Below are 18,507 nucleotides of genomic sequence, written 5' to 3' on the forward strand. Positions count from 1 at the left end.
GTGGCATACATCAACAACGAGGGCGGCACAAAATCTGTCACCCTCCTAAACCTATGCCGACAGATACTAGTATTTACCAGTCGAGCCAACATCACGTTTACTGCACAATACTTCCGCAGAAATTACAACTGCGTGACAGATCATCTCTCCCGCAGACAACTCATTCCCGAATGGCACCTCATCAACACCGCAACCATCCCCCTGTTTCAAAGATGGGGTGTTCCCGAGGTGGATTTATTCGCAAGCGAAACAGCACATGTCATTGCAACGTATGTGTCACGAGACGTTACAGACAGTGGCGCGCTGTTTCACGACGCCTTCAGCCGAGTATAGGACTTCAGACTGGCGTGGATATTTCCCCCACCAAACATACTTTCACGAGTCCTAGCGCACCTGAACTCAGCAAAAGGGAAGTACTTACTAGTGGCACCGAGCTGGAAACAATGCTTTTGTGGAGTGGACTTACGAAAAAGGGCGATAGTACCTCCTTATACAATGCCTCACCTACATACGACACTAGTAGGTATGGAGACCAACCGTCCACCTCCAAGGACCCAGAACCTGTTCCTTTAACTAAGCATAATTTTGGGTGGGGTGGAAATAACATCAAATTGAATGGTTGAAGAAAGGGCACTCCTTACTTCCAGATGGCGGCCTTCGACTCTAAAAACTTACAAACCAGATTGGAACAAATGGAAGACAATGACATGGGTAACATGAACCTAATGGATCATAATGGCCCTCAACCAATGGAATTGGCCAGATACCTAGGCTACATGCGCATTCTGGTGCATAAATCAGCCATAGCCACATTTTGCAAACCGATTATCATTGTAGATATCTGCTTCAACGTGGTAGTACAACACAATATGTTACAGGCAATTTCAGCTTAGGAAAACAACACCGGTGGAGTACAACCTATTCGAAACCTCTCGCAGGACAGCTACCTACTCGGCTGCTTCTCGCATCGGGACGAAGGGTTCATGACCTCACACTACTCAGTAATAGTAGACAATGGATTAGTGGAAAAAAGTGACTGTGTAAGTGGAAGGAAAAGATGAGGAATGGAAGCTAAGCGCTTCCACGTGTCAAAACATCGACCCAGTATTCTGGTTACGGAAACTTGTCTGCATGTCAAACCCAAGGAGAGGGGAAGGTGGGGCTATTTCGGAATTATTTATATCTTCAAGAGGATCACCAAAACCAGCCACCAGGACAGTTATAGGGAATTGGATAAGGTCAGTACTGTTGGAAGCAGGTGTACAAGAACCACCAGGCAGTGTCCGCTCAGTGGTGGCTTCCTTAAACTGTAAATATAGTAAATATACCCAATAGATGATATTATTATCTTAAAGAGAGGTAACTGGCGTAGTGAGTCGACATTATTTCACGACAACTACCAGAGAACGATGGATACACCACCATCAGAAGGGGAAAAGAACCCATTAACTTCTCTATTCAACCATATACATGGAAAGTCACGATGGTCTATACCTCGTCAATGAAGCATTGTCACATACAGTAATTTAGCATACCCAACACCAGGTGATAACAGACAGATATCTCAAGGACTTCAAAGTCAAATTCGAATAATGAAAGGAGTTTTACCTACCAATAAAACTCTTATTATTCATGTTGACTTTTAAGTCCAGGTCACTTTTACCTGGTTCCTTGAGTCATATCATAATGAAGACAAAGGGATCCCAAACTCCATATATAAAAAATGGACGCGCGGATATGACCAGTAAATAAAAACGGAGGAATGACCAACGACAAGAAAAAGGAAATTAAATTAGTAGAATATAACCTCACGCGAAGAAGAAAGAGCAAACCCTATCTCAAGGACTTCAAAGTCAACATGAAAAACTCCTTTCATTATTGACACTCTAGCCATATTTTTCTGTAATGGCAATTCATTATGATAATGGCTAATGGCAGCACAATGTTTCAAAACAAAACAAAAGTCGAACCACATCTAACATCTTTTTGAAGTTTGAAATGTTTATGTCGTTTCATTTCGCGTTCGAGTGATTGAAATTTGGCAAATTATTGGAAGTTCGTGTAAATTTTCGCCTACAGTTTATTATTTACGTGTAGTAATGGATATAAAACAGGAACCAGAAGAAATTGGATGGGATACCGAAATCAAACCGGCATGTACGCTTCGGTTTGATATTCCAAAAAACCGTCCAAATAGTCCAGACGGACATTCTTATGTAAAACAAGAGAATGCCGAAGATGTGCAATGCAAAGTTGAGGTCTGTTGTTAGATTCCCACAAGTCAATTTATAATAGTAGATAATTTAACATTAATTCACCCATTTTCTAACTTGACGTACGTGAATTGCCATCGATTAGGTACCAAAAAATCGTGGGTAATTGTGCCGCAAATGCCGCCATGAGCTATTATGATTTTTTTTTACGAAAACAGTTTATTCCATGTAGACAATTATGTATAATAAATACCTTTTTCTGTCGGCGCATCTGCCTTACGATCCAATACTTAATCGTTTAATGAAAATTTGAAATTTTGATGCATCATTATCACAAACTAACATTATAATTATTAGGTATTATTAGGTTGGGATAGGTTTGGTTTTGTCTAAAAAGAAAGTTGCAAAATCTCATGGCCACCTCTGCGGCACATTTACCATCATTTTTTGTCCAGTGTAGCTAATCTAGGAAACAATGTGAATTCAAGAAACTGTTAAAACATACAGGATATTGGTACAACTGACTAGTGCAATTATAAAACCATTTATAATTGCACTCGAGTAAGTGATCATAATGAGCAAAAAATTGTCCACCTTATGTGTGAATAAGTAAATCAGAATGGCAACCGAGCAATGTTATTATACGTGGAGTTTACCAATTTAACCACGCTTCATGCGTTTGCTAAATAATTTCAACTGAAAAAACATATACCATTTATTGTCAAAATTATTTAACTCTGAAACCATTAGATCATCCATATATGATATCACATTTTAGGGGAGTTTCTGATAAAGAGGGTGCGTAAGGCACTGGGCTCTCACAAGGGGGCTCCGGGTTCGATCTCGGTGAGGTCACAATATGTTTATGTGGTTTTTTCAAAGCCTCGATGTTCATGTGATCGTCTCGCTTCTTCTACTGCATTACTGTCATTGTGCCTCAAGGCATGTTTTATTGTTAAAAAGAATATGTAATATTAATATGCTGATTTGTAGTAACGAAGGAGATATGGGCGGGGAAGGTATAGAAAATATCACAAAACCAATTATGTATTAGGGGGTCAAAGATTTCATGATGAAGTTTAGTATGACGATCGATGAGGTCACATAGGTCAAGGTTAATTTGAAAACCACTTTGATCAATGCTTCTCCTTCAAAACTTAAATCTACATCATCTTCTTGACTCAATCCTATTATAGTGCGTTTGATCAAAATTCATCCTGCTACCGTGAAAATGAATTATTTGATTCACTGATTATGTTTCTATTTTCTTACACATAGGCTGATCCGTTAGATGTCCCCCCCATTAAAGTCGAACGCCTGGAGTACCCGGTAGAATTTTGCGACCGAGAGGATTTCGAAGATATAAAAGATATTAAGACCTGTGACGATACATTTGAAGAATATTCCAGTACACATGGTGCACCCGTTAATCAGGTAAATACATTGAGATTGATACCAATCCTCTACTAAAACCTTTTCTATGCCTCATGATATTACTATGGCAGTATCTGACAGGCCGCAGATTTATAACGACACACGTTGAATGTACTCACTAAAATCGCTGTAATACCGATAATTTGTGGCTTGGTACAGTAGGCGCTCACCGGCACCCATATTTTTTCACCTATGTCGGAAATGCTGGATTGCCGGATGCCCATTGGATTTCTATAGGAAATACAGTCAAACTTGGTTATTACGATCACGGATATAGCGAGATCTCGGATGTAACGAGGAAACATTCGCTGACATTTTAGTTTATGATTTTCTCCATACATTTATTCACTTTTATAACGAGCTACTTATCAGTAAAACCGAGCTAAAATATCATCAAAAAAAAAGGAAGTCTACACGCCGAAGCTGTGGTACTATGACTTGCTTTTGTTTACTCAAGACCAGGAGGTACCAGTGTTAAGTTTTGACAGCATCCAGATGTTCGATGAGGAGATGGGTTTTAAAAACAATAATGACAGGGAGACTGAAAGCGAAGTAAGTAGATTATTTTTTATCTGCTATTAGTTTGGTATATAAACAATTTTAAGCTCGCCCTGCCTGGATCATGTTATCCATGTGGCCATGCCACCTTCCCGGGCCCATTGAAGTACTCACAATATTGGTCTCTGGTGTGGAAGCATTTCTTGTTTGAGTATTTTCCAAAGGGGTGAGCAGTGTTCCATTCTGTCGCCAATCACCAGGTTCCAAATCATGTGTAACATTATTTTCTCTGTCAAAGGTTGACGCCGTCACATATGCAGGACTATTTTTCAACAAAAAGTTATGTAGTACACAAGCTGCTGCTACAATAATGTTTATTTAGTCCGGTCTCATCGCTAATGAAGTATGAAAAACTCTAAAGCGGGCTGAAAGAATGCCGAAAGCATTTTCCACAACATTCCTCAATCGTGACAACCTATAATTGTAAATTTTTCGGTGATAATTTAATTCTCTTTGAGAATATGGCTTTAGGAAATTTGCTTGTGAGGCAAATGCCTCATCTCCAATGAGGGAAAAATTAAGGCCGTTGTCGGTTTCATTACTCGAGGGGAAATTTAACTGATTTGCCTTTAACTTTGAATAAAATGGACTCTACTCCATTGCACCAGCATCGGAAATTCTCCCTTGCTTACCGACATCTATATAATATATATTATATGAATTCATAATTAGCATTAACTAGTGCCCTAAGAATGACACTATGAAAGTTTTTGTAATTATAATATAGGGCCCCTGCGCCTGGTGGTGGATTGATCCGTATGTGTTTTCCGTCCAACGCACCACCACAATTAGGGAATTGCCACTGTTTTTTGACGATATCGTTGCAAACGAAAAATACGATATGGTTGCAAAAGGTGGGATAGAAGATTTTTTTTCCTACTTGTATAGATGGACTCAAACAAAAGTGGTACTGATTCGTGTCATGGCACCAGCAGTACTGGTGGGGGTATTGGAATGTGGCCCTTTCTACCACTCCCACGCACCATCTGGAACATTGGGGTTATTGACCATAAAGTCTAGTTTGTAACCCCAAACTGTTTATTTGTAAGATCGTAAGTTTAAAAAGGTATTTCTTCTACCATTTTAAATTAGTAGTAAATATTGTTTAATTCTTTTTTCAGAACCCATCAGTAACACAGGCAACATTCTCACTCGCACCATCGCCATCTGTTTCGAGTGCGTCGTTGACACCTCTAAGAAGTTGCAGCTGCAGCAGTACAAATTCTAAGCAGTCAAAAAAAAAAAAAAAACAGGCGGACCATCAGGCATTCATGGCGGCATGCACAAATGCCCTCCAGGAAAAAGAAAAAGATTTCGCTGATACCGTAGGTGCGCACGTGACTGAGAGGCTGCGGAAGATAGACCCCAGAAAACAATTACTTGTGAATTATTTAATCAACAGAACATTATGCAAAGCTGAAAATGAAAAATTGAATACCACCTCAGTCATCACATTTGGTGAAGATTATTTTAGCGACATCGGTGTATAAACATTAGAGACCGGATTATCTGCATTTACATATTTAACCCATTCTCACCGGTTATTGCGTATTTTAAGCCGCGTTGACACGATCCAAGTTGACTTGGACCGAGCGCACTCGTACGAGACAGTTTCATACTAATTACTCCTATCCAAGCTAACTCGGATGAGTATGTTGGGTAGGAATAATTAGTATGAAGCTGTCTCGTACGAGTGCGCTTGGATGGCGCTCGGTCCAAGTGAACTTGGATCGTGGCAACACGAATTTACCTCAGTGGATGTGGAACGGTATCTTACTACTTATTTTAAGCAGTTTTTAAGCTTTTTATGTTGCATATAATCCGGTCTCTAATTAATCATATTATGTATTTAAGTCGCCCATCTTGTCCAGTGTTGACTAAAAATAAACTGAATATGCAGTTATATTGCTTATTCAAAGAGGTAGGTATATACATATTCTATAAACATTTCCAAAAGTAGTCTTTTGCAGCCAATGTAACGGTTGAACGCCCGCCAGCCACACATGCTTTTTCACATTTATTCTTGTTCTGAGAATAGGATTTGATCATTCACTTCCAGGTGAGTGTTCTTATCCTAAGCCGCGTTGACACGATCCGAGTACACTCGGACCGAGCGCCATCCGATCGCACTCGTACGAGACAGCTTCATACTAATTACTCCTATCCGAACTACTCGGACCGCGTCCTACTCTTCCGAGTTAGCTCGTATAAGAGTAATTAGTATGAAGCTGTCTCGTACGAGTGCGCTCAGTCTGGGTGTACTCGGATCGTGTCAACGCGGCTTTAAGCTATTATAATATGGTGTCTAAGTTTTTCAAAATAATTTAAGGGTACAAGTCGGTTATGTGGAATACAGCAGCAAACACATTTTGAAAATAGCCGATACACTGGATTATTTGTATACACCTAAACTAACAAATGATCCAGTATATCGGGTATTTTCAAAATGTGTTTGCCGCTGTATTCCACATAACCGACGTGTACCGATTTATGTTTTATATAAAATAAGTTATGATTGTCATGAATGTTTCATGATCCTTACTCTAATTTTATATAAGTAAGTAAGTTCCTTGTTTTAACTAATTATTGTATATTTCATTATACTTGATAATATTGTCGTCAAACTATTCATATTCTTAGCATTTTTTTATTATTTTTGTGTACAACTAATATAATTCGACGACGGTATTATGATACCTACTTTGTTTTAACGAATTAAATATGTCGTATTAGATACTATCGTCGGTGTTTTGTAAAAAGGGCGAATTAACCAAAATGCTACTTTACAGGAGAAGGATTTTTAACTTTTGACATTTATGTATTAATTACCTGTGGAAGATTATAAATGTCTAACAAGTTTATAATAAAGCTTAGAAAGAATACTGTCCTTATAATAGGCATTATAATATAATATTTTAAAAAGCCTAATATGTCACATTCGCATTTTATTCGTAATACTAAGTGGACATTCGCCCTTACGATTATCGTTTTTAAGTACTTTCCTGTGGAGATACAAATTCGCCGTTTTTAGTGGGGTACATATTGTTTTTTTCATTAAAATCTCGATCTCGCCAAAATGGTTGATTTTCCCTTTTTACTATTACAAAGATATTGTAGTAAATATTGTACACCATAATTTGTATACATTTATACTTTCTGTTTGACATAAATAAAAATTTTGTGCTGAAATTGGTGTCTTATTGGAGCATTACAACATTTATTTATTAAGCGATATTGATACAATTAGCCTTTGAAGATTTGTCTTGGCTTAATTATTATGTCAATGGAACTATTATAATAAAATTAAAAAATATTAATAAAAAAAATTACTTAATCTAGGATAGTGGTCCTCATGTGTGGCCATCAGCGCTTTACAGAATATTTCAAAAATTTATTTATAAAATTGGTTGGAATACACGTGACTTGTCTTAAATTTCTTTCCACGCTCAAATTATCCATAATGAGTTTTTTTGATGAGATCATGTGTGAAATAATCCGTTTCTGAGAATGGAGTCAATTCAAAGAATTGGCAACAATTGCTTTATAATATTGTCGATTTTTCCTACTACTATATACTGTGAAAGATCATTCAGTGTAATACCCTTCATAAAAAACAAATATCGAAACCAGTTGACATATGTGGATGGATTGATGACGTATTAATACTTGTCGCACCAGGTGCAGCGCATACCCTCACCAAACTCTTCCCGTACCCCCAGAAGGTACGCGTACCACACTTTGGGAAACACTGAGTGTACTGCAACCAAAAATTACTCACCTTCATATATTCCTCTCTTAAGACATCACATATAGCCTGGCATGTCTCTAGGATGATTTGGCCCAATGTTTGAGCGGCAATTCCAACTGAAAACTTCAGGTCTTCATGGCTTCTACCCGTAAGTCTCTCGTGTGGACTGATCGACTGTCTCATCACAGTATTTTGCTTGGTCAACCGATCACATAACTTTGATAGCAGGTGATCGTACAATTCTCCATTCATTCGCAAGTAATTTTTAAAATCCTCAGGATCACTTTCCCGCTTGTGCCTTGTGCCATGTAAATGCATTTAAAAGTAGAAGGCATGATTGCCCAAAATCCTTTTCCTGGTGAAAAGCATCATGAAATTCATAATGACGGAGTCCAGAATACGAAAAAGTGTGATGAAGACAACAACCTAACATTATTTAGTATGACTAAGTATGAAATTTATTTCATATATAATCTTTCCGCGTGCCGACAAAACTTTGGCGAGTGCCACAGGATGCACGCATATCATAGGTTCACCATCGCTGACCTAGAATGATGCAAGAAGACTGGCGAGCGATACGAATTCTTGAAGGCGCCGTGTGGTGTCCAGTTGCTCCCGCTATTTGCGTTTAGATTCTAAAGATGCAACGTGTAAATAAAAAATGAGGTGTCTCATGTAAGTGTGACTTGAATTAATTTTTGTGTTCACAGGTCTGCGTCGAGTCTAATTGGTGCACAGATAGCATTAACATCAGGTCTAGACGGCATCGCATCATTGTGGATTCACCGTGGATGCCTACTCCCATCGCCATAGAGCTCCCGCGGATGCCTTGTCAGAAGTGCATAATGACCCTGTGCGATTTCTTAATACTCTCTTCCCGGCCGGAGGACCTTTACCTGTGGCTCGAAGACCACGGGGCTATTTCTAGAAACAAATATGACATTACACAATGTGGAATAATAAAGAATGGTGACAAAGTAGTGAAAAGATGTGATGATTTGAAACTGTCGGTGCTTAAGGGTACATGGTTCGCGCAGGCTCCGTTGCCCATCGCGGTTATCTGCAGATTTGTAGTGCTTTGGGCGTGTTGGTCTCCCGTTAGAAATAATTTCATTAAAGACGAATTGAGTTTGAAGATTTCAGTTATTAAAAAATGGTCATCGTTTTGCCGTAACGTCTGCGTAAAATGGTGCCAGAATCAGAGTATTAAGCTAGGCGGTGTCGGGACAATAGTAGATATAGGTGCCAGGCAAATTAACACTTGCATTAATACTCGAGGATTAGTTGTAAATAAATATGTATTTGTCGCTTTCGATAGAGATATGAAATGTTTATCTGTCGTGAGAGCTATGGGTGAAGTAAATAAAAAAACTCTTTTGAATTTCATAAATAGTGTCGTGTTACCGGGTACGGTTGTCATGGCGGATTGGGCTGCGTACGATTGCCGGGGTGATGAAAATTATAAAGCGTTCGCCGTTGAAAATATGGTTGATTTTGACGATCCGGATAAAGATAAACACGTGCAATATTTGGGGAAGATCTGGAGGCAGCTCCGTGTGCATTTGCCGCGGAAAGCCGCTAGCGTATACGATTATGACAGTTATATTTGTGAGTTTCTGTGGAAGCGAACGTTCCCAATACACACACACAGGTTGCATGAGTTTTTTACGACAGTCGGCGAAATGCGACAAGAGGGGAGTTACTGTAGAGATGTCGGGCGAAGACGCATGAAATGCCGCTGGAAGGCGCCTGAAATACGCATCTGCAAGTGAGGAGGCTACTTCAATGGATAATTTCATACATCAACTCTGTATTTGTTACAAATATATATTATTGTTTTATAATGTACACTAAACATCGAGAGTTGAGGTTTTCGAGATATGGCTGCATAAACGCATTCTCAAAATTTCTTGGACCTGGCGACATATATTAACATTCTCAATCGAATGGGAAAGGACCGAGAAGTTATATGTACGATCAAAGCCATTTTATGAGAGGACAAAAGTACTGCATTCGCAAATTTGTCATCAAAGGAAAGATCAATGATAAACATATAGCAGAGGACGTACCAAACCGATTGTGGACGACTTCAATTGCCAGATGGCACAAAAAGAAATGTTATAATATAAAAAGTTCATACATATTATTCACGCTATCATACTATTTAATTCAATCTTTCTATCCACTACTTTAAACAGGATTGAGCTTGTGACTGACAACCACTCCTTGTAAAAACGATCAATAATATCTGCCAGCTTCTCATTAATGAAAGGGTATTAATTCACTATCATTTTAACTATAACATAATTCCTGCAAATTTGTCTTTTAGTTGATAGCTACTTCTAGATACTTTTGATGTCAGTGTGTAGCCATATGGCTGTCGCCGATATGTCATGAGACGCATCACATACCGGAAACTATGAAGAGACTGGTGACTGTGCGTACAAAAGTATCAATGCATTTGAGCAAGCAAGTCACAGACTTTAGTGGGGATAACCTTTACTCTGCCCTGAGAGCCTTGGTCGCACAGAAGATAGCTACGTTTGAGGATAGTTTTTAGAACCTCAGTGATGAGTTAACAACCAAGAAGAAGAGATGTAACCGTAATTGCTATCAACTAAAAAATTTAATTGTGGAATTTAATATAGTATAATTATTAAATGGTTGTAAGAAGTTTCGCCTTTTTTTATTTGAGAAAACAATATCACAGATAATAGTGCGTTGGATACTGAGATCCCCGGGGTTCCAGCGGCTAGCTCAGGAGTCCATCGAACCCCGGATTCACAAAAAAAAAAATTCAAACGGTCGGAGTGTAAATAAAACACAGTCCTTCGTGCTCGTAACGTGGTCTTCTTATATTTTCTTAATTTTTAGTTTTACAAATTATATTTGGGATTTTTACAGTTGTAGTCGTCAGGTCCGTACCTATCGGAAAGGGGACGCTTACTAACATCCTTTTTTCTTTCTTTTTAAATTCCTCGTACCGACGCCATCCAGCAAAAAAAAGGACTCTCGTGATTGGCCAAATTTTATCGCGTGATCTTTGATTCGGCGAATCACGAGCCTGACCCTGGCGCCGGCGCGCGAGGATTTCACGCACAATGCGCGGCAAAATTTATTATATTTAAATCCTTATATTTAGTCTTAAAATTATCTCTTTCATCCATCATCATTTTTACTTTTTAAATTAAAAAGAAATACTTACGTGGTTGAGCAAGGAATCAGATTAGATGTTTTATGAAGCCGTTTCTAGAGGTCAGGGTTACGTTTCGACTTAAGCTACTAAATGATTATTTTACACCGGGAGAAGCCCGCCTGTAACAGGGGTGTATCAATACTCATGACTAGGGAATCCAATCCCGAGCCAAAATTCTGATCCCGGGATTGGCATTTTTGCCATTGTTAATATAAAATTTTTATATTTACAAATAACATTGATAAAATCAGTCAAAAATCAATCTAGTATAATTTATACTATTTAAGACATTTATTGTTAATATTGTATACTTTCAATCTCAATACGAAATAAATAAAATTTAATGGAGTAAATAATAATGTGAATTTAATATGAGATTGCTGTTTCTGATAGTAAAGACTTAATGAATGGGTTAGCGAGATTTAAAATAGTAAAGCAAATCATGGTGTACTTATGGCCTTTCCGCTTCATAAATCTAATAAGTCAGCCAAATATGAAACTGCCGTAAAACGTATGAGATCATGGTGGAATTACTTTGTTAATAGTGCGAAGCATTGTTTTTTCCAATGTTTCTCATTTTTATTAATTTATGTGAAAAAATAAAATGAATCGGCAACTTACACATGGGTATAAATCAAACTTCATTCAAACTCAGTTTATTTCTAATGTAGTTATTTGTTATTAAAAGTATTTTTTCTGTTATATTTTCGTTTTTATTTTATTTTCCATAAAAATTGATAAAAAAAATCAATCTCGAAAGTTTCGGGATTATGTTTATCAATCCCGGGACTAGAATCCCTACTCATGACTGAGGAACATGAACTGAAAAATTTTGTTGTCTGGCACCCTTCTCCAAGCTGTGACGAAGGGTAGAGGTAGGTTGTTAAGATACGACATAAATAGTGCACACTAAACTTTGTCAGTCGTACTTATCCGCTTTCATTAAACTAAGACTACAAATTGCCGATAATGTTGGTTTTTTTTAAATTCAATTAAACCTGCGTAACCACGCCATAAAAGATAATAGTCAAAAATATTTCATAGATAGAAGAATTTTATTTGTCTATTATGGTACACCATCTGTATAATATTATGTATTGCATATAAGCATACTTCAGTGAAATGGCAAATAATTTTCAACTATAGGTGCGATGAAATTTTGGACTCGCTGGCAATCGGAGAGCGAAAGTCGAGCTGTGAACACGTCAATTTGTTTCGTGATGGCGATGGGGGTGTTAATTCTTAAATTGTGTAAAGATGACTAAAAACGTTACCCATTTACTTGAAAAAGAAAACATGTCAATGAATATATTATTATTTTTACTAATGGAACAATAAACAGAACATTAAATGGATGCATGTTAGTTTTTTATGATTAATTATGTTTCGTTCGGCACGCGTCATTTACACAATCCGCGCATCGCTTAGTCACTATCTTTTTAGACCGTGCCCCAGCTGAGGTATAGCCTTAATTCAATGAAAACAAATAATTATGACTGAAAAAGTGTGCACTATTTTTATCGGATCACCCATATGCACCTCAACTATTATGGTTTGGTTAATGCAGGGTTTAATTGATTTTTAAAATCTAACCAACACTATCTGTAATTTACAGTCTTGATTCAATGAAAACAAATTCGTTTGAGTGACAAAGTTTAGTCTATCTAATACGATGACGTCCCGAATAACCAGGTCACAGAAAGTTTTAGATAACATCAATAAAAAGTCTACGACCGAGATCCCAAAAACGCGGGAAAGTACTTCTAATCCAGAGCGTGACGTCATAGACATTTCGGCTGTTGGACGATCTACTGAAGACGGAAAATGGTCTACAATAGCGAAGAAGAAGCGACCAGCGGCTGTCCGTGGCATCTTAGGCGGAGGAGTGAAGGGGAGCGATGTAGTTAAAAACTACCACTTCTACCCATTTCACCCAGAGACGTCTGCTGCGGATATGACTAATTATTTAAAAAAACTTGCAAATTGTAACGCCGAATTTACAATTGCAAAGCTAAAGTCAAAAGGGGACTACGCATCTTTTAAGATAGGGATCCCTGTTAAACTGAGTACGTTGATTCTAAAGCCTGATAATTGGCCACGTTACTCATTCATTAAAGAATGGGTGTCAAAAATTGAAACACCACGGCTGTCAACCAGCTGACTTAACAATGAAAATAATAATTGCCCAAGTACGTGGCTTTAAGACAAAAGCTGTCGATTTTTTGAGAAATGTTTTGGCTGTCGACTATGATGTCATAGGGTTAACTGAAACATGGCTTAATGACAGTGTTTTTAATCGCAAATATTTTGGAAGTGAGTACTTAGTCTTTAGGAGGGATCGAGATTCCGGCGCAGGCCACAGGCAGGGTGGAGGCTGTCTTTTGGGGGTTAGAAGCATGGAGGGGTTGAAGGCCGAACGTGTCCATGCTTTAGAGACTCCACATGAGGACCTTTGGGTGAAACTAACCTGTGATGGAGTCACTATTTACGTTTGTGTTGTATATTTTCCTCCAGCCAGTGACGTGGAGGTGTATAAATGTTTTGTTGAGAATATGCTATCTAGTGTCAACTTGATTGGAGACAGAAGTATTATTGTGATGGGAGACTTTAATCTAACTTCAGCGTGCAACGGTGAAAGGGTCAATAGTGACCTGGAATTTATGTGCGCTGTTTTTGGATTTTCTCAGTACAATGATATTTCTAACTCTAGTAATGGGCTTCTGGATAGGGTATTCAGCAACATCAATTTGTCAGTTTCCCGATGCATGTCCCCTCTTGTACGGGAGGATGACTATCATCCTACTTTGGTTTTTGTGCTCAGGTTTCGGTCGATTCGCCCCCTTCGAACTGAAATACCCTCACATGAAACCGATCGGTGCAGGGGATGGAAGTTTGAAGGTGGAAACTTCGAGCTACTTTACTCATTAATGAGTGTTCGGGATTTGTGATGTAAATGAGGCACTACAATTCTTTTATAATACTGTATATAATGTGTTTGATGAATGTTTTTCAAGGAGGTCGCCATGTCGTGGTGGAAGGCGATACCCGAGGTGGTTTTCTCGAGAGATTATTGGGGACATTCAGATCAAGCATTGCTATCACAAAGCTTGGAAGGCTGAGCATGGTCAACGGGACTATGAAATGTTTAGCCTTTATCGCTTGAGAGTGAGGCAAGCTGTTTGAATGGCCTATCGAACATATATGGAATCGGTAGAAGATTGCATTCGTGAAAATCTCAAATCGTTTTGGGATTATATTAAATCATTAAGAAGGGATGGCGGGTATGCCGATTCGATGAGTTGGAAAGGCGAAGAGGTGACCGGACATAGAGTGGCAGAAGCATTTGCTGGTCACTTCAGGTCTGTCTATGCAAGTAGTATTCCTTATTTGGATGTTGCCTCCACGTCGAGACAGCCATCATGCGGTGCCCAGTCCATTGATATTTTTCCAGTTGATGAGAGTGATGTGTTAAAATTTATTAAAAAACTAAAAAATACTCACTCTTTGGGACCTGATAACGTCCCTACATTTTTTTTAAAGGGGTGGGTTGATTTTGTCAAAGGCCCACTTGCATATATATATAATCTTACAATGGAGACAGGTATCTTTCCGGAAACGTGGAAGATGTCGAAGGTTACTCCAATCCATAAGAGTGGTACAGAGTCATCAGTGGAAAATTACAGGCCGGTAGCTGTTCTCTCTGCACCAGCAAAAGTTCTTGAGATGATCATGCACAACATGATTTCTCCAAAAATTGAGTCATTTATAATAAATGAACAGCATGGATTTAGAGCAGGCCGATCAACGGAAACTAACCTGATGGTATTTACCTCGAAAGCATTTGACAAAGTCGATCATGATGTCCTGATGGAAAAACTCCAACTTATTGGATTGTCTGATCGATTTTTGAAGCTATTCGGGAGTTATTTTAGGAACCGTCAACAATACGTATCGTACGGCCGTTATCTTCGTGCTGTTCACGATTTTTATAAATGACATAGCATTGGTAATAAAAATGCTATGTTTTTGTTGTTCGCTGATGACTTGAAACTCTTTTTGGAAGTTGTCACCTTAGACGATTGTCGTCAGCTCCAACTTGATATAGATAATATATTAGATTGGGGCAGGCGTAACAAACTAGAATTCAATATTGATAAATGCAATCTTTTGTCGTTTACCAGAGCCTCAAGTGTTGTTTTTCCAATACTCGATGCATGGCAGAGTTCTGTCACGAATATCATCTGTAAGGGATCTTGGCATTACGTTTGAGAGTAAACTGACATTTATTAGCCATATTATAGTTACCATTTGTAACAAGGCGCTTAAAATGTTGGGCTTCGTCATGCGTACTTCCCGGGTCTTTTCGGATGTTACGGTATTAAAACTTTTATTTAATTCTTTAGTTCGAAGCAGACTTGAGAGTGGGTCTATTGTTTGGGCACCGCATCAGTTGAAGTATGGCCTTATGGTGGAGAGGGTTCAGAAGAAATTCTTGAGACTCCTTTATTTGAGGTTGTATGGATACTATCCGTGGCTTTATCCAACTGACTTTCTCTTAGGCATGCTTACATACTGCAGTTTGCAATTTAGAAGAAATCTTTATTTGGCTATGTACTTTTTTCGACTTATACGAGGTATAAATGAGAACTCTGCCATTCTGGGCAGTGTTGACCTGTGTGTCCCTGATAACTATCTTAGAAATAGAGAACATCAGTTGTTTATTCTCCCAAGGTGCAGAACCAACCAACTGCCAATTGGCAGGGCGATAACTATGTTCAACGAAATTGCTTCGGGTGTTGATATATTCCACCTACGTGAGGATGAGTATAGGTGGACGTTATTTTATAAATTTTTAAAATAGGGTCTGCTTAACTCATCCGGTGTATTTCCATGTACCTATATAATAATATTTTTGTATGTACATTTATTCTATTGTTTAATAACATACTATCTATCTCTTTTTTTATATCATGTTGTGAACGTCTTAAACTTATAATTTGTAATGTCCACAATATGTAAAAAAATAAATAAATTGAAATTGAAATAATATGTTGAATCTCCACAGCCTGCATACACCCTTCATCACTGGTGGATATACCTACCTTATCCATAGGAAATACAACAAATAGTTTTTTCAGGTTGTAATCCTGACTGCAGGCTATTGGAGACTTGTCTCGAATCTAAAGTTCGCTCATAATGGAATTTTATGACGGTCAAATGCATTCAATTAGATATTTATTTTTGCCTGTTAAATGTTCGAGTCAGCTGAGAATATAGTAAAACAGTTTTTACAATATTGTCATTTTTAAAAATTATTGATTTTATTTATATATACCTACATACGTCAATATTTAAGAAAATATATTTTTGTAAGTACCTATGGATTTGTTTTCTTCAGGACCTAGAAATTATTTGCTGATAGAACTCCATTATTTAATTATAAATATCACACACAAATTAAACTAAAACAATGTACATAGATCACTCATGTAGTTTAAAAATGATCAGGACTGGTTTCGTCCGCTTCATGGAACAGGTTAGGTCACGGGTTCCAACCTATGGGTCGCCAACTTATAGTCAACTAAAAAAAATATTAACTATAATGCAATTTTTATTTTTGATAGTGTCTTGAAGTTTGAATAATTTCATATGTATATTTTAAATTAAAATAATTATAACAATAAAACGTCCAGGTGACCACCGAATGAATTTACACATACTAATATCGATTATTTCTTCCGATTCAGCCCTGTCCTTAGCGATCTGGTGAAAACTGTCGAAGAAAAATAAATTTTGGAAACATTGCCATGTTTGAGAAACTCTGCAGTGTGGTAGATGAATGAATATTTGAAGGAGGAGATTACTGGGTATATTGAATCCCTTGAAAACTAACTTCAGCATTGCTTCCCTGAGCTGAAAGAAGAAGAAACTACATTGACACAAAATCCATTCTCTGCTTCCCTTGATTGTAGCCAGCATTCCCGATCAATTCTTGGATTTTCGGAATGATTCCTCAGCACGTAACCTGTTTAATGAAAAATTGCTCACACAATTCTGGTGTGGTACGTATCATTCATACCCAAATGTGACGATGCTTGCCTTTCGAATTTTAGTTCCATTTGTGTCTACATAATATCTGCGAGAGTGGATTTTCAACTCTTCTTCGTTTATAAACAAAATAAACTAATATATTAAACGTTGAGAATGACATGAGGTTGGTTTTAACAAAAACTCACCCGCAAATTTTGAGGCTGGTTAATAACATGCAATTTCAACCATCGCATTAAATTAATTATTAAACATAATTTAAAATAAAATTATACTAAAAAAACTATCTTTGTTGTTTTTTTTAATTACCTTATTGAAAATGCCTTTTTGAATTGCATCGAGGTCGCGGGTCACATGGCTTTTATTAAAAGGGGTCGCCACCCGTAAAAGGTTGGGAACCTGTGGGTTAGGTGATATAATTCTTGCCAACGGCCCTTGTAAACGACCCTCGGTTTGCTCATACAGCAACAGATGAATGCAGTTGAAAAATTAACTTAACCGGCATTGTAAACTCATGGGTTTTAAGGCATTGTGGTCCCATGTGCACACTGTATGTGGCAATTCACATTTGTGTTTTTAAACACATTCATTGCAAAATGACCTGTAACATTAGAATTTTGTAAGCGAAAGTTTAGTAATCTGGCAACACTGGTGTTTACTGGAAAAATATTACCTTCGTAATGGTTTAACTGAACCGTGAGTGGAATTCTCATATTCATAGTATAGAAAATTAAATAATTAGTCACATATTATTTATTTTTTCATGTTGATTTAACTGACGATTATACAAGATTCTCTTTTGACTTGGTGAACACATCTCTTGTTTAAACTACGCTTGGTTAAATTTGGAGAAGATTCTTTGGGGCTATTCAAGAAGATGTCATTTGGAGGCCAACGTATAATGAGGAGCAGTACACACTTTATGGGAGTGAAAATATCATGTGACATAATATGAAAATGCAGACTGCGCTGGATCGGCCATATGCATAGAATGCCGGAGGATATATCAGAGAAGACGGGCTATGTACGCAACCTGAGAAGACCTGGACAGCCGAAATTGAGATGGCTGGACTACGCCACGGGAGATTTAAGAATGCTTAGTCAAAGCAGGAGAGTGTCGGTGCCGGATCGTCTAGGATGGATGAAGTTTTCGAAGAAGGCCAAGACCTGCCAAGGGAATAATAATATAAAAATAAAACTCAAAATTATAGTATTACAAAATAAATATATTTTCTAATAAAAAAAATATCCATACATTAAAATAATTAATACGATTTAAGTTTTCTATGGAGGTTGATTCATTTATAACA

General features: G+C 37.7%; 1 protein-coding gene across 2 annotated transcripts; it reads left to right on the forward strand.

The window, feature by feature from the left end:
- The first annotated feature begins 1,941 nt into the window (after positions 1-1,941).
- Positions 1,942-11,849, forward strand: LOC147076867 (uncharacterized). 2 transcript variants are annotated; one of them, XM_085940491.1, is made up of 4 exons: positions 1,942-2,258; positions 3,492-3,647; positions 8,664-10,669; positions 11,278-11,849. In XM_085940491.1, the coding sequence occupies exons 1-3, from the start codon at positions 2,100-2,102 to the stop codon at positions 9,723-9,725; spliced, it is 1,377 nt and encodes a 458-aa protein (XP_085796617.1). In that variant the 5' UTR covers positions 1,942-2,099; the 3' UTR covers positions 9,726-10,669; positions 11,278-11,849. The 2 variants fall into 2 exon arrangements, with proteins under 2 accessions (XP_085796617.1, XP_085796618.1); XM_085940492.1 differs by lacking the exons at positions 8,664-10,669; positions 11,278-11,849 and adding an exon at positions 5,327-5,831.
- The last annotated feature ends 6,658 nt before the right edge of the window (positions 11,850-18,507 follow it).

Source organism: Rhyacophila brunnea, unplaced genomic scaffold, assembly GCF_057557595.1.
Source record: "Rhyacophila brunnea isolate RB1 unplaced genomic scaffold, BYU_Rbru_1.0 scaffold_13, whole genome shotgun sequence".
Classification (NCBI taxonomy): domain Eukaryota; kingdom Metazoa; phylum Arthropoda; class Insecta; order Trichoptera; family Rhyacophilidae; genus Rhyacophila; species Rhyacophila brunnea.